The 23995-nt window shown below is 40.9% G+C and overlaps 1 protein-coding gene across 5 annotated transcripts in view; it reads right to left on the bottom strand.

The window, feature by feature from the left end:
• SHANK2 (SH3 and multiple ankyrin repeat domains 2) overlaps positions 1 to 23995 on the bottom strand; it is a 339924-nt gene that overhangs the window by 281548 nt on the left and 34381 nt on the right. For all 5 annotated transcript variants that reach the window (XM_079980803.1, XM_079980801.1, XM_079980798.1 and 2 more), the window contains exons 2-7: positions 15579 to 15807; positions 7625 to 7828; positions 4473 to 4544; positions 3617 to 3725; positions 3304 to 3455; positions 1913 to 2080 (exon numbers count right to left, since the gene is read on the bottom strand). In XM_079980803.1, the coding sequence (XP_079836929.1) occupies positions 1913 to 2080; positions 3304 to 3455; positions 3617 to 3725; positions 4473 to 4544; positions 7625 to 7828; positions 15579 to 15782 (909 nt within the window). In that variant the 5' untranslated portion in view covers positions 15783 to 15807. The remainder of the gene's footprint in view (positions 1 to 1912; positions 2081 to 3303; positions 3456 to 3616; positions 3726 to 4472; positions 4545 to 7624; positions 7829 to 15578; positions 15808 to 23995) is intronic.

Below are 23995 nucleotides of genomic sequence, written 5' to 3'. Positions count from 1 at the left end.
TCACAATGTACAATAACGCCCTAGCTCAACTGAAAGAGCACTTTGACATGAAAGATCTTGGTGAGGTAAACAACTACCTATCTCTGGAAATAGAGAGAGATCAAGATGGTAACATTCTAGTACACCAGTCACGGAAAATTGCTGATGTGTTAAACAAACTAAACCTGATGGATGCTAACCCTGTAGACACACCGATGACAACAGGTTATCAGGTAGATGACACTGAAGAAGCATTTTCTGACACTACACTGTACAGAAGTGTGCTAGGCAAGCTAAACTTCATTGCCAGATGTTCAAGACCTGACATTGCTGTTAGCTGTAATTTGCTAAGCAGACAAGTCAACAATCCTACTGTTAAGGATTGGAAAGCTCTGAAACGTATAGCGCGCTATTTGAAAGGCACTATGCATTACAGACTGAGATTTAACAATCAGAAGTCTGGTGGTCTTGAGATTTTTGCAGATGCAAGTTTTGGAAGTGACACTACAGACAGGAAAAGTACGTCTGGAGTTTGCTACATGTACAATCAGGGTCTATTTGATTGGTCATGCAAGAAGCAAACAACAGTTAGCTTAAGTACTTGTGAAGCTGAACTGAATTGCACTGTCTTATTCACTTAAAGATTGTGAATGGTTGTTACAATTATGCAAAGACATGAAAATTCCTGTCAAATGTCCAATCCAGGTTTACCAGGACAACAAAGCATGTTTGGCTTTGCTGAATTCTGAAGGTTGTAAGCAAAGCACGAAGCACTTGCAATTGAAGTTGCAACATGCTAGGGAATGTATTCAGAAGGGACTCGTAACGGTGTCCTATATGCCAGGTAATGAAATTCCTGCTGATGTATTGTCCAAGATTGTATCAAGGGATCAACACTGTACCTATGTGCAGAAGTTGGGTTTGTACTGATATTGTACGAACACGCTGCCCAGTGATGTTCACAGAAAGGGGGAGGATGTTGGTTTCTGCTTTCTTCACTGTGCAGCGAAATGCTAGTCACAAGGCATTGTTTACATTCCACAGTCAGAGTTGCTGTTGGGTTTCCCACGGGAAAGGGAGACTGGATGTGACGTTCACTGGTTTCCTGTTTTTTCACAGTTCTCTCGGTGTTTCCGAAGAGAGAGGAGTTGCTTCTCTGCTCACGCAGAGGCAAGATGCATGTTTGTAAGCTCTCAGCATTGAAGTGTAAATAAAGTAAAGTAAAGCATGTGGCACGTACTTCTCATCCTTCCGCTGTGTAGAGGAGCCTGCAAAAACAACAGGCTTATCACAGCCAAGAAGATTAAATGACAGTCAGGCGAAATGGGGCTGAAGACATCAAGAAAAAAAGAAAGGGAAATATCACACAAAAGGGCAGCACTGAAAGAACATAAATGTATTCACATTGAGTGCCAAAAATCACCCAAAACTGGCAAACTTTTTTCAACAGCCACAGAAATTACTACAAATGATGTAAGTAGGCTCAGCTCTGCCCTAATTGAAATGGCTTACCAAAATAGAGTAATGTCTGTACAAAGCTAAAGGAGTGACCATGTGCTAGGTGTAGGTTGTTGGAGATCTGGATGCTTCTAATATATTTTAAGACTACAGAAAAATAAATCTCACTGTGCCAGGGGCAGAGGAAGGGAAGTGCGGTGGAGACAGGCTACCCCAGGTGTCACCCCTGAAGGCGGTGACAAAATGCCAGGCGGCACTCACCATGGGGCCTGCAGCGTGCCCAAGCCACGCATCTCTCCTGGGAGTGATGTGGTGGCTTGGGCGCCCACAGGCTCCGCACTGCCCCAAACGGTCCGTCCGCCACCTCCCCCTCAGCTGCAGGGCGCGCGCGCCACCCCAGGCGCCCAATTGGCTTGCTCCACCGCTGCACTGTGCACCTGGACTTATCTTAATGCACCAAGTTAATCTTTCCTACCTGGTGAATCTCTTGCCATCCATTTTCATCTTTGCAACCCACAGTAGCATGTTCATGAAGCAAGAGCTCACAACAATATGGATCTCCTCCAACTACGGCAGTGTGATACAACGGTGTCAGTCCACAGCTGTCTTTATAATTGGGAGATGCTCCAAGCTCTAAGAGGGTCTGTAAGTAATGATAGGTTTTGAAGTATTAGACTAATAACGAAACAAAGATGATCTGCAGATACTATGGTTCTTATTTCTGTATAAGGCTATGTACACACCATACATATACTGTTCAAAAAACCCCCGAACATCATGCAGGGGAGGAGAGGGAAGGTTGGTCGGTCAGCCAAGCAGACATGCTTGTGCTGACAGAATGTTTGTTTTAGTGCAACACTGAATTCCTCGCAAAGGTTTAATGAAATTTGGGATTTTGTGATAACGGCAAAACATAACATCATATATGTGACCAAGAATGGCAGGTGACCATAGAAACAGTATTGTCAACAAAATCGTTGCCTCCAACAGCACATTCAAGTAGGTTTTGAATTTTTCTAGAAGAAATGTTGCTTTTATGTCAATCTATATTTAATGTATTGACTTTGGGATTAGAGTTTTGTTGATTATTGCAAAATGTTGTTAAATAAAACAAAACATGAAATAAGTTAATGTCCAAAAATGTATAACCCAGCACCTTTCTGGTTTTTTGTTTTTTTTTATAAGATATTTATTGAAATTTTCAAAAATAATACAATGTAAAACAAAAAAAAGGAAACAACAAAAATGCAAAAATGCAAAAACAAAAACAACTAAAAACACATATAATTTCCAATTACTTATTTTCTTTTAACTTATTTTCCAGACCTCCTCATACCTCCCTTTCTTATATTCCAGTTCAAATTATTAATTCAGCAAATCCTCACCATTAGTTTTTACTTATTTCAAACCCAGCACTTTTCTGAACTATTAGGTCTTTCATCAGGAAATTTCAAAATACAGACGCTTATTCTTCTGTTCCGCTGTTTGAACAACATGGCCAAAACCCCAACAAATCAAGAAATCCATGCACATTAAGTTTAAAGGGCAAACACTACAAAAGATAGTAACCCGCTGAAACGGATATTCTCTTCCAAAGTCAGATAAATGGCTGTAGCTCGATTCCCATTTTGCACAAACAGGTATTACCTATCAGGCAACAAGATAAAGTTTCACCACCCTTTTTATTTCCACCAAAATGAATTCTTTGTTGAAAGCCAATCTTGGAAGTCCGAAACCAACAAAAGAAACCTTTGAGTGAATGTAGATTAAAAGATCCATTAAGGATGCTGATAATTAACTCAAGCATTTTCCTTCGTACACTCTTCTATATAAAACAATGCATAATGGACATAACATATGAATTACCTTCAGGGTAAGTTGGTTCTTGGCTCTAGCTGCTTTGTGTAATGCTGTCATGCCATCTTTAGCTCTGAAATCTAAATGAGCTCCTCCATTTTTCAGGGCTTTGATAACTTCAACAGTATTGCTAAGTTGAGCTGCCAAAGTCAGTGGGGTTTCTAAAGTGGGAAAGAATGAAAAGAAATAAATAATTATGCAACTCCTCTTAAGTCATATAAAGCATATAAATTCAACTCACTTCATATAGACATTTCATCTTCGCAATTTACTAAAGATGTGTGTATTTTCTGCTAACACGTGAGAATTATTTACTTCATACCTCCACTTTCCAAGTCATGATAGTTAGGATCAAGTCCCCGGTCCAGCATCTTTGTTAGTTTTTCAACAGACAGGTGGTGAACGTGGTCCATACATTTTCGAAAATTAGCCTGAAAGATAGCATTATGTGAAATATTTTACTACTGTAAAATATACAGTTTAGTTATAAGCAACAATCGTCATCTAGTATGTATCCAAAATCAAGTGTAAACATTATTAAAAGTATGCATATGAAACACACCTTACTGCCCATTTACTCTTGGTTTATTATTTTACTATTTTTTAGATTTTATATCTCACCCTTCCTCCACAAGGAGAGCAGGATGATATGTGTTAAACACCTATGCATAGGAATCTATTTCATTTATACGTCTTTGTGTGCACACATATTAGTAAATGGTGGCAAGTGCACTGCAGGCTTAAAATAATGCCTACCCAAGGCAATAGTGTTAATGAGGTCCATGCAGAGCTTGTCTGAGGCCTGACAGTGTAAGTCCAGCAGGTTCCTGGCATGGCCCCTGGGCTGGCCTAGCCCTCCAGGGCACAGGCCCAGTGTACCTGGCTGCCTCTCACCCACCTGCACGGGCCTGGTGTTAATGCTCTATCATAGCCTTGACAATCCTTCAATATATTAATGATATTATCCTCTTAATGTTTCACCAGATCAACTAAATAAATGAAGAAAATGTGCACAGTATCAGATCTTATTAAGAGCCTGGTTGCTATCTGCATTGTAATTTCCTTAGCTTGTTCCTGTTATCAGGGGATTTTAACAAAAGTCGATAAAATACACCTTAAATGACATTTTCTGCTAGTCTTTATTCTTACCACATTAGAGGTTCTTCACTTAGACATACCTTTGTGTGGAGCTTGGCTAGCTGCTTTTCATCAAGATTAAATTGTCTGTACACTCTTTTCTTATATCGAAACTGAAATGGCAACATTATTTGAATGTTACTTTTCATTTTAGAAATATTCTAGAAAAAGAATAGTTATGGTGACTATTATTTTAAAAAGCAACCAGGTAAATGTTAATATGCTTTGAAGGGTCAGTTTCCATAACATTCAAGATATTGGGACAACCAACAGAATGCTTATGTGTTAATGTAGACAGTACACAAAATCATATTTCCGTACTTACAAATTAACCATGGTTTAGAACTGCTTGTCAGCTTTCATTTTTTTTCCAGTTCCTTTCTCTATGTGCATCTGTCTATAGAAGCACTTCAGGTATCACAAGCCATAGTCTACACAAACCATAGTTTGGGAACTTACTTCAACCATGGTTTCCTATTCTATTTTGCTGGCTAATCACAACGTATTATTTGTCCATTTATTAATCACACCAAACAATATCTTAGCATGAACTGAACTTATAAATGTCAACTATCATGGGCGCATGTGCACCCATTAAAAACAGCAGGCCTTGAAAATGCCCAACTATAGTTGATTGCGCCCTATATACTATATTTTTCCATGTATAAGACTATTTCCCCCAAAATTTTGAAAGTTTAAAATTGGGGGTCATCTTATACACAGAATGTTGCAAGTGTTTATTTCTTAATTTTAGGCTCAAAGAATAGGGGTCATCTTATACATGGGAGCATCTTATACACAGATAAATACGGTATTTTATTGAGTTTCTTAAAAAGTATATGTTTAGGCTTACATACGCTATTGGCACTTTTCATGAGGAATTCTTATGCATAAAGAACACTATGAAACTTCAAAGTTTGGGTATATTCCTTAAGCAGAAATTTAGGGCAGCACTGCAATAGCACAGGAAAAATTGGTATCAGATGGGTTCAGTTTCTTTCCCTGTTGTTCCTTTTTTTCCTCATCTCTCCTGTGTTATCACTTTAGACCAGGGATGAGCAGATAAGTCTGTTTCAGGTCTATATCACTTTTGTGTGCGTTCATTCATTACTTGTTCTGTACCATTTCTGCATTAAAATGTGCTTTAAAAAAATGGTTCAGCACAAAATGCACATCTAAATACATAGTTTAACCTTTCCACAATTCCTAACATATTTTCTCCTAAAATATACATTAAAAAAAACCTTTTGGTGCACGTGTGTTTTAACTGAAAACTACATAGCAAGATTCAGTGTGAAATCTGAAGGATAACAGTCTTCAAATCTGTACATTAGTCCAGGAGATAATGCTCTAATTCGGTCTGGATCATAATTCACAACGAATGAATTCCATGAGATCCATACTCTAGACACAAAGAAATGGGTGCTGCTGCAAATAGATGGCTGCATTCTGGCCCAACAGTAAGAAACAAATTGTTTGTGATCACCCAGAATAAACTGAAATTCCTGTCCATAGGAGAATATAGTTAACTCCTTCATAAGAACATGGAATTATAAGATTTTGTCATTTTGTATTCAAAGATTAGAAAAGAAATGCTTTTTAGAATACACCTGCTCTAGTCCCCTGAGGCGTGGCCTGTCAACTCACATAATTATATCTCAAACTTGAAAGCAGTGGAGTTCTATATTCTTGTACCATTCTTCTTTTAAAAATAACCTCACTTCCCCCCACCCCAGATTTCTTCATTTAAACTATACAGCAGTTGCTGTTCATGCTCTCAACGTGTTGCAATTTCCCCAAAACGTGTAATTATACATTGGAACCAAAGTCAAAAATAGACTTCTGTTTACTAAATGAAATTCAAAAACTACTATGCACAGATGATGAAGAAAAGGAAGATTGCTAGACATGTTGATGAGCAAAATTGTCATCCTTAATCATTTACTTCAATTCTGGAGGGAGAGAAATGACCGTTAGTGTTGCCAATGTTTCCTTTTAAAAATAAGTCTTGCTGCCCCATTCTCTTTCTTCTTTCCATCTCTTCCCCCTTAGGAAAGAAGACTTAGTCCAGGCATTCCTTCCTCATCCCCTAGCAAATTAACTCCGTGACACTTGTGTCTAGAAGCAACACTACCAAAAGGTAACTGAGCAACTCTTGCTTGTGTTTTTCAAGTGAGACCCTCCTGACCCACAATTGGCCGCAGCCTCTGCTAGGGAAAGCTAACTAGAGCAACCTGGTAGGGAAGCTGCTCTATAAGTAAGAGAAATTCAGCTGATGAAGCATCTTGGTCCCACTGACAAAGCAAACACAAGGTAACAAACGGAGTTGACAGCTGTGTGAGAAGGGCAGCATGGACTATGTTTCCCCCCTTTTGACCTAACAAATCCCATGCACCAAAGTAATTCTATTCAATATTGACAGGTATGCAAGTAGAAAGTAATGTACAAATATCCCGTCTGATAGACATTGAGCTCTTGGACCTCAGGGGACTAGTTCACTTCTGTTGGCCAAGTTGGCTGACCTGGAGAAGCTCAGAGTTGTTGGTGGATGAAGCCTTCAGGGAGGCAATAGTAGCATCCCACTCCCAGGGTCTTAGGGAGTGCAATGTTACTCTGAGGAAGAAGGGACCTACTCCTTGAGAGACTAACAGATACCCTCTCACAGTGAGAAATTTTCTGGGGGAGCAGGAAGCTCCTTGTAGTGTGGAATATCATCATCATTAGTGGCATAGATAAATTGGGTTTGTGACAAGCAGGCACACTGAATGATTATTTGCCTTCCTGGGGCTGAGGTTGAAGATGTCGCACATTGTTTAGAACAGATAACCTGCTAGGTAGGGCTCAGGAAGAGGCAATGGTCACAGTATATGCTGGCACTAACAGCATGGGGAAATGTGGTTGTCCTGGAAGCAAAATTTAGAGCACTTTGTCAAGGATTACCAAAGAGCAAGAGACATTCTTGACAAGATCCTATGTAAATGCCCATCATATTAACTCCATTATTTCAGTTGTAACTTTTCTCAGATCCTCTTTCTCCCCACTCAAAACAGCTTCAGCATACCAGGATGTGAGTCTTCTGTATATACGTTATACAAGTACCTTAGGGTGAAGGGCAGTTAATAAATTTAAATCAACAACAACCTTCATACTGTTGGTACCCAAACCTTAAATAAATGATTGTTCATTAAAATACCTCTAAGGTTGGAACACCCTTGTTTACAGGTTGTGGATATTCCATAAGAAGTCTTTCTTCATCCAGAAATTTCCCATCTCTCCCATTGTTCGCAGGCTGAAACAAGCCATAATTGAGAACATCTTTCAAACTTTGATTCAATGTGCAAAGAATTCGCTGCTTTGCTACCCATACAGAAGCTTCAGGATTAAATCTAATACACTTCTGAAAAACACAAAAAGTAGAAAAGGCAATTAATACACACAAACCATAAATCAATTCACATAAATTATCAGGGCTGCTACATAAGGTATCTCTTTAATTATTTAATATAAATGCTGATGCTTTATATAAAACAAACAATCTTGTCCATCCCACAAGAGATAAATAATGACATATTTCATATTTTTCTCCTTTACCTAGACATATCATATTTAAACTTTCTGAGTCACATTAGATGCTATTAAATGCAATATATGAACATTTTCAGTATACAAGCATTTCCATATGTAAACTAGACAAACATTGTGATATGGTGACTACAATGATGCAGTTCGTATGTAATATCAGGATACCATGATTGAGTGGTAGCCAAGGAAAAGGGAAGTCTGTACTTATTGTCCAAATCTGCCAAGCAGCAAGTACGCAGATGCGCCAGCTCATGACTAAAAGTTGCACCACCAGCTATAGTTGAGCATGCATCTACATACAGCCCTCCTTGTTCTGCTGCTGCCATTTAACTGTGGTCTGCTAACAAGGCTTGTGTGCCCACAGAGACTGCAACTGATTTGAATTGACATTGCAGTATACGCTCATGACATTATGAGCTGCATTGGATATATTATGTTTACAGATGGTCATCCATTTGGAATACTATAAGTGCTTACAAATTTCTGTTTAAGGAATAGTAGGCTGTGCTTTAGGTTCTGCTAATTACTTTTCAAACCAAAATTGAAGAAATACTGCTAATGATATAGCAGGAAAATATACAGCTGAGCAGATGCTGCAATAATACGTATCACTCATTAATGCATTTATCAATGAGATGATTGCTCATGAATACAGATGTAAAGCTGTCTCCAAAATGCTTCTCTGTATTGATTTGTTTCACAGTGCCTTTCAGTAGCAGAATTATAAGAAATGTCCTTTGACATTGGTATAAATACTCTGCCTCAAGTTTTTACATCATAGATGGATAGTGAGAGATGTGAAGCTTAAAGCATAAAATGAGAATTAACTTGAAATAAAATCAATGGAAATTAAAATATTCCATTTTTAATTTTCATTATTTATAATAATTATCCTTGGTTGTTGTTGTTTAATTGTTGTTTCTGGGTGCTATATCCAGTGTTAGTCCTACTCAGAGCAGACCCTTTGAAGTTAAGGGACATGACTAACTTAGGTTCAGTAATTTCAATGGGTTTACTCTGACTATAATTTAGTTAGCTACAACCCATTCATTTTAATAATTAATTGTTCATTAAAACAAGTTAATAAATACTAAAAAAATTGTAGCAGTAGGCCATTAAGGAAACTGCTGCTGAAATTATACACACACACACACACACACACACACACACACATATATATATATATATCACAATTAATAGGGCTTTTTTATACTTGTCACATGTTAAGTGAATGTAACTATCAATTTTACACCCAAAATCTGGCAATGTAAGAAGTCTAAGTAAATTCTGGTAAATCAGATGCCCAGAGAAGGAGTTCCAAGTGAGAGAAGTTAGCCAGCAGTCATAATCAGCAAACTGGCAGCTCTGCTGCTGCTGGCCTACTGCTGCACCACACACCAAAACCAGAAACCTTAAATACTCCTGGGAAATGACGTGATGTGATGACATTCTCTTTCTTCCATTTCCAAGGGCATTCCATGGGAAAAGGAAATGGTTTTGATTTAAATAGGATAAGTATATGGCTGGATCCACAGAACTGTGACAGTAGAAAGACTAGGCAGTTTTGCCTGAGGATGAGCAAGCTTTACGCAAGCTATACATATAACTTAGTTTTACATTAAACTTGTATATCATGTTCCACTTCCTCACATGGTAGAGGATTTGATTTTTATCTTACCTGCGGGAACTACCAGCAAAAAGAAAATAATAAGTGGAAGAGGAACTTTGGATTCCAGCCTAGGCTTTCTACCTTCCTCAAATATGATTTTCACCTTGGCATACATATTGAACAGCCCTTATTAACCTCCAGGCAGGCAGTCCATTTAACGTAGTGATATATGAATATGTTTGCTGGCAGACATAACCCTTCCATGGAATAGCTGTGTCTAAACTACAGAAAAAAAATGTTTGACATGGCCAGTGAACTACTATCAGTGTCTGCAGGCAAAAGAGAGAGTAAAACAATGTCAATTACTATTTGAGAAAGAAATCCCACTGACAGTGGATAGGACAGCAGAACTGTGGTTAGGTGTTTTGAGTACGTTACACAGTACAGTAATATTAATAAGAAGGATAACAATTGTGTTACTGTATCTGAATCGTCTTGCTTGAAGAACAACTGTGGCATGGAAACTGTGTGGCTACTAACTTTTCAGTGTGATGGCTGCTCAGATATAATCATTGTAATTTAGAGAGCAGTGCAAGTTGAATTATAACATGCTGCTTAGAAAACATGCAGTCTTTTTAAAGGTTAAGTACAACTTATCAGGCTTTTCTCAAGTAGTAAGAGACTGCAAAATAAAAAATCCATCTACATCAACTGTTGTAAAATCTGGCATGGACTTAAGTTGAAGATTTGTAGAATGACTGGCTAAACTATTGGGGTGACATTCAACTAAGTTTTACTCAGAGTAGACTCTGAACATGCCTAAATTAAGCCCCTTAATTTCAGTGGGCCTACTCTGTTAAAGATGGATTAAATATCATATTTGTTATTAAGATATAAGGTCACAGATCATGAATATACAAAGTGGTCAAAGGAGAGTCTTAGGGCAAGTATGCCTGTAGCACCCCAGGGACCAGTGGCCATCAGCTCCATTTCAGGATGTGCTGTTCTCAACTATAACTGCTCCATAGCTTCTGCAATAATGGAGACCAGCCCCTCCCCCACCCAGCTTGGGTTGCAGCATGACAGCTGGTCTCCGGACTGGAACAGGCTGCACACAGAAGCTGCCAAGTATCTCTATCTCTGAATGGTAGATGATAGTGTTGGTGAAGGGGCCCTACTATGCAGTAGCAGACCAGGATCTTGACCTGCATGGAATGTGCAATGCTAGCCTGAAGCACTGGAAGCCTTGCCCATTCAACTCCCTTGAAAAGCACTGATAAACTAGGAGCCCTGTGGATCGTATTCCTTTTGTCCCACCAGAACTACTACCAAAGGAGCTAACTGCTTACAGTTGAAAATTTTACATCAGGAGCAACTGGGGGGCAGGGGCAGTGCAGGGCCACACTGCAGTCCTGCCAACAGCAGGGTCACTGATGCCTAACTGGGCAGTGGGGGGCTTTGCATGCACACTGACAGCTGAAAGGGATTGGCTTCGCCACTGCACCCATTCAGCCTCTACCTTGCCACTGCCGTGTCCCTGCATCAGTGGCAGATTTGAGTACTACAGCATCTTGTGCAAGGCCAAAATTTGGCACCCCACCCCAACCCAGTCCTCATGCTGTCATACCAAAGGCAGGGCTGGGAAAACACTAACTAGGCTTTGGGAAGGAAGACTCTAGGAACTGCCAGAGCCCTTGTGCCTCTTGTCCAAAGCCACACTAGGTTTTGAGACAGCACCCCATCAGCTCAGCTCTCAGTGCATTCACACCACTTAAAGGTAAAGGTAAAAAGGACCCCTGACCATTAGGTCCAGTGACCGACTCTGGGGTTGCGGTGCTCATCTCGCTTTACTGGCTGAGGAAGCCGGCATACAGCTTCCAGGTCATGTGGCCAGCATGACTAAGCCACTTCTGGCGAACCAGAGCAGCCAGAGCAGTACCTATTTACCTACTTGCACTTTGACGTGCTTTCGAACTGCTAGGTTGGCAGGAGCTGGGACCAAGCAACAGGAGCTCACCCCGTAGCAAGGATTCGAACCACCAACCTTCCGATCGGCAAGCCCAGGAGGCTCAGTGGTTTAGCCCACAGCGCCACCCACGTCCCTGCACACCACTTACACAGCCTTAAATCCTCCCCAGCCTGCACCATCCCTGTCGGGAAGATAATGGCACAGCATTGCCATGCCAGCGACTCCTGCTCCTCAGCAAGAGAGGTCACCAGATATTACCTCTACGTGATCTAACAAGTCAGAGCCATTTGATTCCCATTAAATGGAATAACCAGGGAAACAAGGGGGATTTGATTTAAATCAAATCGATTTAAATCACTAGTCAGTAAGATTCGATTTAAATCATTTATTTATTTTTATAGAAAGACTTATTCTTGCTGGTGTCATCTTAATATTTACAACTAGAGGAAGGTTTCATTTTTGGAATAATAAATTTTCAGAGCAGTTTTTACAGTTATATCAAAATTTACTGATTTGCTTATACTATTAGAAATACATAGACAGATAATTATGAAATTATTGTGAGGTTTAATAAGTTAACTGTTTATATTTGGACAACTTTTCTACTGTGCTTTATTGGAAGGAGAAAAACAATCATATTCTTAATAACAATTTAAACAATTTATTTAACTAAAACAATAACAGTATAGCATATATATCTATGTTTGTTAACTGATGTGGTTAAACAATTAAAAAAAAAACCTAGGCTGAGTTTTAGCACACATGAAAAACTTAAAACAAATCCTTATTTCCTGATGAATAGCCTTAGGACTATAATGTAACTTAAAGAGAAAACTATCTTTAGAAAGATTTTCCTCCAGAAGCATTTTATTTTAAAAATCCAATATAAATAAAAAAAAAATGATTTAAATCAAAAAAAAATTAAAAAACCAACACATGCTTTTTATCCACCCTGCAGTGAAATGGCTATGGACCGATTCTCTTCTTTTCACTCTCTTGTCCAGCCACATCACCAATGTATGGGAAAGAAAACAGACAAAACATGCCAGATGGTACTTCTCTACAGACAGCAGCAAATGAGCAACACATTCCCTGTCTCAGGCCGGAACCTGGAACACCCCCATGCCTCTGGGGCAAACACTGAACTCTCAGCATCAAACTAGATGTGGGAAAAAGCAACCACAATTGTTTATTCATGTGTTTGTCTCATTCACATATAAAGCATAGAGGGATCCAATTTTTTTACATTAAAAGGGGTGCAGAGATGAACACACTGCTTTCCCAGCTACCTGTCCACAGTCAATTACTTCAAATCTGGGAAAAGAGGGGAAATGTACTACTAGTAGGAGGCAAGGCAGGAGAAGGATTTAGCTCCCTACACCTATGTGCACCTTTTAATGTTAAAAAAAACAAAACCCACCCAGATCTGCCATATCTAATTTGACTCTCAGATTCTGCAGCACTGAATGCCACCTAAGAGATAAGACACTGCTTTTAGCTAGAAGAGAGCACTCATTCTGTCTACATCAACATAATTTACAGTATATTTTGCCAGACTAACCGTTTTAGAAAAAAAAAACGGAAGAATAATGTAACAATGTGATGGGACAGCAGACGATATTATAATGTGTCACATCTACCAGATAGTTGTAAAATGCAAATGTAGGCAATCGGAAAACTGTTCCCAGAGAATTAATGGTGATCTAGTACAGGTCACAGTTCCAGGTAAAGGCAATAATTAACTCCTGGCAAATACTCAAGGCTAAAACTGGTAAAGTGAACATAAGAGATTAAAATGATGTCGGGATTTTGTAGTCCCGCTACCCTGTGCACACTGGTTTCAATGGGAGAGTTATACACATGCCCAAATTTCCCTCTCTGAAATCAATAAGACTAGAAAACACTTAATTGTGCCCTCCATTTATGCCCCCGTTTACTGTGAATTTAGTTTCAAGTCTCCAACCATGCCTGTATTAAATAAAACCAAATGTCACTATAGTGGAGCCTCGGGTTACGTTGCCTCTGGCTTATGGCACCCTCGGCTTGAGACGGGTGCAAACCCGGAAGTACCAGAATGGGTTACTTCCAGGTTTGTGCCATTCGTGCACGTGCAGAAGCGCTAAATCGTACTAAATCGCACGTGCACAGATGCGACGCTTTGGGTTGCGTCGTTTTTGGGTTGCGTAGGGGCCTCCGGAACAGATCCCTGCTGTAACCCGAGGTTCCACTGTATTGTCCTAATTCTTTTCCTGACTTATTTCTGATATACATAGTTATTTTATTTTATTTACTTTTTAAAATACCATAATCAATTAAAGTAATGATTCTTGCAGAACTAAATCTGTGACTAAAATAGAAAATTAATGAGGACATACACATATTTCCTGTGGAAGTACCCTTCCATCTCACCAGATGGTTCTTGCACTACCCATCACTTAGGAATAAGAAAACCACATTCCTCATTTCATTTTTGTTAATTTTTATTGAATTCCAGTGGCTAAGGAGTACTTCTGAGAAATAGAATCAGAACACAGAACCCTTTCATTTATGACTTTTAATGAGTTCAAAATCTACATCTCAGTCCCTTTGAAAACATATTGGAAAAACATGTAAAGGAACAGAGGGAATATGCATAGAAACATCCACAAAAGGTGAGGATTTAACTCCCTGTATTTTAGGTAGCCTCTTCTTGCCAGATATGAATGAGCAAATGAAAGAATGCATGCCGTAATGATTTTCAGTCTACTTACCAAAGTACCGTATTTTTCGCCCTATAGGACGCACTTGTTCCCCTCCAAAAATGAAGGGGAAATGTGTGTGCATCCTATGGGGCGAATGCAGGCTTTCGTTGAAGCCTGGAGAGCGCGAGGCGTCGGTGCGCACCGACGTCTCTCACTCTCCAGGCTCCAGGAAGCTATCCGCAAGCCTTGCACGCCCGGGGGGAATTCCCCCGGGCGCGCAAGGCTTGCGGGCGGCAGCCTGCAGCGCGGAGCACGGGGCGCCCTCCGAAGGACGCCCCGTGCTCCGCGCAGGTGTCGGCAAGCCTTGCGCACCCGGGGGATCTCCCCCCGGGCACGCAAGGCTTGCGGGCGGCAGCCGGCAGCGCGGAGCACGGACGCCCTTCGGAGGACGCCCCGTGCTTCGCGCTGGTGTCGGCAAGCCTTGCGCACCCCCGGGCGTGCATGGCTTGCGGGCGGCAGCCGGCAGCGCGGAGCATGGACGCCCTTCGGAGGACGCCCCGTGCTCTGCGCTGGTGTTGGCAAGCCTTGTGCACCCGGGGGATCTCCCCCCGGGAGCGCAAGGCTTGCGGGCGGCAGCCTGCGGTGCGGAGCACAGGGTGCCCTGCAGAGAACGCCCTGTGCTTCGCGCAGGTGTCGGCAAGCCTTGCGCACGGGGGGGCACGGGGGGTGCCCTGAAACAGAGCGCCCCTGGCGCCGGGAAGACATCCGCACCGTGGGGAGCCCTGCGGGAGTTCCCGCAGGGCTCCCCACGCTGCGGACAGTAGCCTGCCGCCCAACGCGCGGGGCGCCCTGAGGCAGAGCGCCCCTCGCGCCAGGCAGACATCGGCCAGCCCCACAAGCTCGGGGGACAGCGGGGAGGCGCAGCACCGCCATCCCACTGTTCCCCGACCTGGTTTTGGGGGGGGGGAATAAAGGGGGGGAATTTCCTTTATTTCCCCCCCCCCAAAAAAAAAGTAGGTGCGTCCTATGGGACGGAGTGTCATATGGGAAGAAAAATACGGTAACATGCACAAGGTACATTACGCATTCCATCTTAGTTAATGTAGAAAACAAAACTGCTCTAAAATTATTGCCATACCCTATAGCTTCAGTTTATGCTTCTATGATTCTACATGACAGAACTACTACCTACATGCTTTAATCATTAAACATCCTGACCAGACTCTGACATAGTTTAATTGACTACTTCATCTCAAATCTGATGTATGGCCTTGGTCAATAAACTTTTTAATGGAGTTCACCTTACCGTCTGCTGTAGGTCAGGTATTATAATCCGCATCACTAATGTATTGCTCTTGGAGTCTTCCATTCTGCTGCTTGGCTTCTCTGCGGTAGCCCTGATAGTATCGTAAATGGTTTCTTCCTTGGAGCTGTCTGATTCAGATTCCACTGAATAGTCTGAAAAACTCTGAGCCATCTCATCTTCACTTGACGTTGGACTGCGAGGCATGTTCAGCACCTCTTACTGCATTTGGCTAAAATAGACGAAGTCAAAATCAAATTATATTGGTTAAATTCTGAATGTAGTTCAGGCAGCACAAAGGGAGGAGGGTTGGGGGTTTTTTTAATCTATATAAATATTTTATCTATTTCTATTTATCAGTCAAACCAGTGTAACTGAGATATAAAAACATTTGCAGTTTAATAAAATGTGAGAGAGGATGGAAAACATGGTATAATGCCCATGTATATTTCAGCCTGATTTCTTTAATTGGAGCATTGGAAGAATAGCATGCAGTCCATATCATGTTATATTTGTCCTTTTCAAAGCCATGGCAAAAGTCTATTTATTTGTCTACCTGTTTATCTATCTGTAAACATCCACATAGTTAACGGCCATTATAGAAAACAACTAAAAGTTAATCGGCTATTGAAATATCATACAAAACACATCAAGCTTGCATGATTATTTCAATAAATAGAAGCAGCCGCAGCAGCAACACCAGCAGCAATATGGCCAATGGTCAATAGTAGTTTCTTCAGGCATTCAAGGAATGTATGTGAGGGTAAGGACCAGGATTGTAGCAGGAGGCCCTATGTTCATTCGTTTTTAAGAACTACACAGTCAGTATGGACAAGGTCTATGCAGACTTTCAAAACTAACATGCATATATCAGGGTGGGGACTGAAGCCATGATCCTGCTGGCCCCCCCACAAACATACGTTCCTTGCATGTATTCAGTGGTCTAGAGTCTCAGACTCTCTTCCCTATTCCTAAAATGCAAATTATAATTACAATGACCAAGTTTGTAAGGTTTATTATTTAATTATCAAATTTGTATACCTGAAGATCATAGAGTGATTTACAACATAAAAACACAAAATACATAATAAAACAAAAACAAAGCAGCACACCCACTTCCACAAGAACTTGATTACAGAGAAATGTTTTCACTTGGTGCCTAAAGATATGTAATGAAGGCCTCAGGCAAGCCTCCCTGGGGAGAGCATTCCACAAACAGGGAGCCACCACAGGAAAGGCCCTTTCTCATATTCTCAGTGGTCAGGGATGATGGGAATTGTAGTCCCAAAACATCTGGTGTCAGTCAGGGACCTACCCTCCCAAGCCAGGTGGAAGAGGCCTGTAAGGCAAGAAACAGATCTTCCAGGACTCACAGACAAAATAAAGGTAATTAACAGTAGCAGCCGTTTGCCGTGTTCTTTGCTAATATTGTAAAATGATCTTATTTGTGGTAACAGTTTTATACATTTGAGCAATTGTATGCAGTTACTTCAGATATAATAAATCCATATTTAATAATACATGTTAAAACATTGCTTTGAAATACCGTGTTTGAGAAGAAATAAATTTACATTGGCTTTCTTTTGAGCAGAGAATTCCTCGAGGGGATATTTCATTTTAGTATGCTTCAATGAATTGTGGATTAATACAGCTCTCTGAAGTATTGTCCCTTAAATTCAACAGAGAGCATAAACACTGCACTGGCTTCTCTGTTCTCCCACTGACAAATGAAAAAAAATTTGGCCCGCCTGCACCATTTAAAAAGACAAAGCAAACTTCAATATGGCTAGAAGTCAAAAGATATTTTAAATATCAGTCTTCTCCCTCCATAAAAAGCAGCTTGGATGCATAGTTCAATGGGAACTCCAGTGAAGAGGGGGGGAAATCGCATTTGCACAGCCTACAGAAGTAAAACTGAGCTGTGCAATATTCATGACTTACGCTGAATACATTGTTTGCGAAGGGGAGCACACTCTTAAACTAAGAGGAATCAAATAGACAAGTTTTGTTTATTTAATACATTTATGCCCCATATTTCCAAAGATTTATCAAATTATTCATAATGTGGTATCAGGTCAGGTGTAGGTCAGCAATAAAAAACACTGTCAGTGAAGTTAATGCTTTATTCCAAGGTTTTTCCCCCAAGCAATCAGAGACTGTGGCTGCACACAACCAATCTCTCCTCTGCTCTTTTCATTCCTCTGCATGTTCTGGGAGACCAGGGGGGAGGGGACCTGGTCGCAAGAGGAGAGGGAGACTCCCTGGACTCTTCAGCAGCTGGCCTCATCTCATCAGGACTGCTCTTTGCTCCCGTGTCTTCCTGATCACCCAACCCTGTTACCTCTCCTGCTTCCAACACCTGTTCCTCACAGTCTGCTCCTGCTCCTTCTGATTACTCATCATCATCCCACCACCAGTCCTCTGGCCCCCAGCCTTCTTCCCCTGGGGGTTTCCTAGCTGGTGCCTCCCACCACTCCATGGCATCCAGCCAGTCCATGACATCTGGAGAATTTGGACAGAAAGAAGTTGTTCCTCCTTTGTCATATATAAGTACACAATGGCCTGGTTCATACATTATGGCAGACCAAACTATGGCTTACCAGGACCGCATGAAAATGTGGACTCCTGACAAGCAGCCTGCATTCACTTTGCTCCTCTGCATTCTTCTTTACTCCTGCGCTACAGTAAACTAAGTCAAGGCTTAGTGTATCTTTGAACCACAGCTAATAATGAGCTGCAGTTTGTTTGTGTGGTACGAATGTAAAAAAGAGAGAGCAGAGCGGAGTTATTTAGCTGCAAAAGCTTCTACGGGACTCTGCACTTTTGTGTGGCCTCAGTAAGCCATAGTTTGGCTATCTGTGACATAGACACATCATTGACATTAAGCCAGTGTCAGAACCTGAGATAGATATAATGCTTTCTACTCAAGGGCTGGCTCAAAGACAAGCTTGTGAAAACATTTTCATAATTGTTTTATCACACTGAGTCATCTTTTAGTAAATGACCCCATCACTCATGGTCTGAAAACACATTTAAGGAGGCTTGCTAGGAAAAAATCTGAGGGGAGAAAGAAAGTAAAAGGCAGACTTTTGTTTCTTGTGGTCCAGTTTGCACACAATTTTCAATCATAGTTTATTTCAGTAGTTCAGTGCAAATGAGCAGCATGCTATTAGATACTGTTGAACTTGCTCTTTCCAAAGCCAGGAGGTTGGCTTACCAATAGCAGATGTGGCCCTTTTTCCCCAAGTAAACCAAGTGGTAAGACAAAGAACAAATATTGAATTTTTTGCTTGTGGTTTGTTTGAAGAGAAACAGAATTCAAGCAACAGTTCACATATAATGCTAAACCAGCCTCTGGTTTTTCCCCCTTCCAGCTTTCATCAGCACGCTGCTCATTCACATTAAACCCCAATTTACTTTTAACTATGATTTAACATTATGCACAAATCAGGCCAGAAATGGCTTCAGACATAATTGCTTTCTCTGCGAGCTCCAAGATTTATAGAAACAGTGGCACTAAGAGTGTAAATGAAGAATAGGTGTTTTTGTAATCCAATCTTTTGCATTACAGGAATAAACATATCAGTGGCGTAGCGTGGGTTATCAGCACCCGGGGCAAGGCAAGTAATTTGCGCCCCCTAACCCATGGATTTGCGCCCCCTAACCCGTGGATTTGCGCCCCCTAACCCGTGGATTTCCCTAACCCCCAGATGTTGCGCCCGGTGCAGCCGGCCCCCCCTGCACCCCCCACGCTACGCCACTGAAACATATTAAATGCTGGTTTCAATCTTCATTAAATACACACAGAGAGAAGGATTTTATTTCTATTGCAATATATTGATACATTAGTGGTGCAGATTTACTAAACAATGTTACTGCAAATGTTACAGAATTGCATTAACACATCATTAAGATGTGATGAACACCAGCATGAGAAAGAAATTTAAATTGTTCATTCTAGCTAGCGGATTGGCATACTCTGAAAGCACACAAATGAGTAGTTCGGCACAGAAACAACTATGCCTCTAATTTATAAAACTTGCTGAGTATTATTTTTAAACTTTTTAATAACATCTTCTTAAAATACTTTCTTTTCCTTAAAGCTTTTAAAATGCTACCAATGCAAAAGTTTAGATCTAAAGAACTAAACTCCACTTGATTTTAGTGATGGTGCTAACATTTGCATTTTCTTGTCTTGGAAATATAAATCGGAGGCACTTGCCTCAGGTACGAGAGTAGCTTTACAAGTCCAAAGGTTCTTCTGTGGCTCATAGCGCACATGCTATCTCACATCCTCTATACCACCTGGTCTTCATCTCCTGATGCAAGAGAACAGAAGTTCTCTCATACATGGCCCACTGTTGATTCTTACATGTATCTGATAAAGGAGCATATATTTCAGGTACAAATTACAGTCGTGCCCCCTGCTGAATACAAAAACAGCTGGGCTACAGAGAAACTGTGCTGCTTGATCAGCCAGGAGAGAATGGGTATTTAATAATTTACTTAGAAATTCAACTCTCCACTGAATGTCTTATTCGTTTACAATGTTTTAATCCCACTTTTCATTCCAGAGACCTTCAAGGTGGCTTTTGATGACTGGAGAGTGGAACTCCTAGGTTGGAATTCAATACCAGTGGTAAGGCAATGATTCCACCAGCACAAGGATTTCTGCCTGCACAATGGGACGTTCTCCTCTTCTCCCCCCCCCCCACAAACCCTTAAATCTGTTCTAGGGGTTCCCTCAACCACCTGGTGATGTTTAGAGGGAGCAGGGCACGCAGGGGAGGGGAGTTCCATTGCACAGGAGGGAATCTTTGTGCTGGCAGGACACATTCGTAGAATACTATCCCTAGTATTTTGTATATTAGCATATACAAAACACCTTTCTTAGAGGACAAGTATAGTGACATAAGGTATTGCTCCTGTGATTTATATGCCATGAACTGGTTGCCTCATTGGCACTTAACCACAATAATGTTCCTTGCCCCTTCCCCCTTTCTTCCCTTATCCTGCTTTTTATTGTCTTACCTACTTCAGTGAAGACAAAAGACTAGACCAGCTACCAAACAATGATGACATGAATTATTAGGAGCTCCTTTTGTTTCAGGTAATTTAATAACAGCTATAGAGCTCATATATTTATTTTCCTGGATTTCAAAGTGTGTGCTTTTTAAATTTTTATTATAAATTATTATTTCTCTATATTTTATCATTTTGTTATTCTTAAAGGTAATAGAGAATCACAGTTAGTTACTGGTTTAAAAAAACTGAAGCTAGCAGGAACCTTAAGACTGAATAATACATTATGACATAAACACAGGGTTCCATAAACAAAGGCTTGCCTCCTTTTCATGCAAAAGCCCCCTGACAGCTTTCTGAGGCTAGGCTGTGAGATGGGGAAATGATTGGCAGGTGAGATGGCATTTGCAGGGAGAACTGGTAAACAAAGGAAAGGTTTCTCTGCCTGATTTCCCCCTACAAATACACCTCCTACATTCACATCACCTTGGCAAGAACATATATTTGAACAGGCAACAACCAATTAACACACATCCAAATGATGCACAATCGTACACACACAAATGGTGCTGAACCCAGAAAGGGTGGGGCAGGGCATGTTTATATGTGTTCCGCCAATGGGTGCAGAGGCTGGGGATGAACCCCACACACGAAATGATTGACAACTATAGTTTCACTCATAGGCAATATCAAATTTCAGCCACTGTGGTTGGCCACAGTGGGAAAGAGAATGCTGGATTACATACACCTTTGTTCTAATCCAGTAGCATTGTACCATGAGATCTCGCAATAGTATCCCAAAGCAAGGAAGATCTTAAAAGCTCTTTTCGCCCTGGGTAACCCCAAGCAAACCCTTCCTTGGAGTTTGACTTGTGTGATACCTCCAAACACAAATTAATAGGTGCCATCTTCATTGCATCATTTTAATAATTCCTCATCTTAATATCTCCAGTACCTTCTTCATTTTAGGGACAACAGGATCCTATTTATACAATTTCAAGGCTATATTCTATCACAAAACAACTTTCCTGTAAAACTTTTCTTTTTAGATACAGGTAGGTAGCTGTGTTGGTCTGCTGCAGTCAAAACAAAATAAAAAAATTCCTTCTAGTAGCTCCTTAGAGACCAACTAAGTTTGTTATTGGTATGAGCTTTCGTGTGCATGTATACTTCTTCAGATACAGTGGTACCTTGGGTTAAGTACTTAATTTGTTCAGGAGGTCTGTAACCTGAAACGGTTCTTAACCTGAAGCACCACTTTAGCTAATGGGGCCTCCTGCTGCTGCCGCGCCGCCGGAGCACGATTTCTGTTCTAATCGTGAAGCAAAGTTCTTAACCTGAAGCACTATTTCTGGGTTAGCGTAGTCTGTAACCTGAACCATATGTAACCTGAAGCATATGCAACTCGAGGTACCACTGTACACTGAAACAGAAGTCACCAGACCCTTATATAAAGTGAGAGGGTGGGGAGGGGTATTACTCAGAAGGGTGGTGTAATACCCCTCCCCACCCTCTCTGAGTAATTGTAGGGGGTTCAACAAGATGAACCTTGGTTATAGTCAGTTGTTGTAGATTGTTTATACTTACCCTGCCCCACTGCCCTGCTTACAGTTATGAAGAGTGTTCTTATGTTATGAATGGTTTGTGTCACCATTAAGAAAAAGAGGTGGGAGTAGGCCAATATACATATGGACTGTCCCTGGATAAAGTGGCTTTTCTTCTTTGAGCTTCTAAGTTTTTAACCTAGCTCAAGGTGTCATCTGAACTAGTCCAGATGTTTAACTGATAATCAATCACAGCCAGTCCATTATTTGAAAAAGAAGACTTTAGAGCCGTCTTGCCCAAAATGGCAACTAGACATTCCATTTTGGCCACTGAAAGCCTGGTTTAAGGAGCCATTTGGAACCTGGCTTATATATCTGAGTTTCTAACTACTACTACTTATCAAACCTTTATTAGGCATTATGCAGGTAAAACCATAAAAGGAAAATAACATATAAAAGCCTTGAGATAACACTGTTGCAGAATAAGGAAAGTACTGCATATATTTCATAGAATCATAGAATCATAGAGTTGGAAGAGACCACAAGGGCCATCGAGTCCAACCCCCTGCCAAGCAGGAAACACCATCAGAGCACTCCTGACATATGGTTGTCAAGCCTCTGCTTAAAGACCTCCAAAGAAGGAGACTCCACCACACTCCTTGGCAGCAAATTCCACTGTCGAACAGCTCTTACTGTCAGGAAGTTCTTCCTAATGTTTAGGTGGAATCTTCTTTCTTGTAGTTTGGAACCATTGCTCCGTGTCCGCTTCTCTGGAGCAGCAGAAAACAACCTTTCTCCCTCCTCTATGTGACATCCTTTTATATATTTGAACATGGCTATCATATCACCCCTTAACCTCCTCTTCTCCAGGCTAAACATGCCCAGCTCCCTTAGCCGTTCCTCATAAGGCATCGTTTCCAGGCCTTTGACCATTTTGGTTGCCCTCGTCTGGACACGTTCCAGTTTGTCAGTGTCCTTCTTGAACTGTGGTGCCCAGAACTGGACACAGTACTCCAGGTGAGGTCTGACCAGAGCAGAATACAGTGGCACTATTACTTCCCTTGATCTAGATGCTATACTCCTATTGATGCAGCCCAGAATTGCATTGGCTTTTTTAGCTGCCGCGTCACACTGTTGGCTCATGTCAAGTTTGTGGTCAACCAAGACTCCTAGATCCTTTTCACATTATGAGATTTCATTATGAGAAATAACAGTGCTTTGCCCTTTTGTTTTAAAAATGCTTTCTACTGTCTTTATGCATAATGGGTGAAATAATCTTTCTTTACAAAATTATTCCTTCCCCCATTTCCCATGAATTTTTGCTTTCGCTAAAGCACATTATCTTTCAAGTCTGTACTCTCAGCCTATACTTTGATATGAAAATATGAAAAAGCTTTAAAATACTGGAAAAGGAAAGGGCATAGGGGATTAAATAACATTTCTAACATAATAGACTATAAAAAGCTTACATAAGGTATTCTGCCCAAGCCCAGGTCCCTAGTGTTAAAGAAGCACAGATGCTTATTAATTTTATATTTGTGCATTTTTTAGTTTTACTCTCTGTCCAAGAGGAAAGTATTTTTTATTGTCCACCTACAAGTGGACTACATCAATGAGATATGCAAGGCTAGAGTTGCTAAGTATGTGAAATCAAGGCATTCAGGGGATTCTTCCTTTGTTTCCAACAGAATATCCACTGGCAAAATCTACTATAAGTACAAGTGAAAGGACTTTCTCATTACACAAACAGTAATAACAGGCACATTCAACAGGTAGATCATGATCTACCGGTAGATCACTGTCTCCCCCAAAGAAGCTCCCCTAAAAAAAGCTCAAGAACTTTGACATGAACCC

Source organism: Podarcis cretensis, assembly GCF_951804945.1.
Source record: "Podarcis cretensis genome assembly, chromosome: 1".
NCBI classification, from domain to species: Eukaryota; Metazoa; Chordata; class Lepidosauria; order Squamata; family Lacertidae; genus Podarcis; species Podarcis cretensis.
This window is presented reverse-complemented; position numbering and strand designations above follow the sequence as displayed.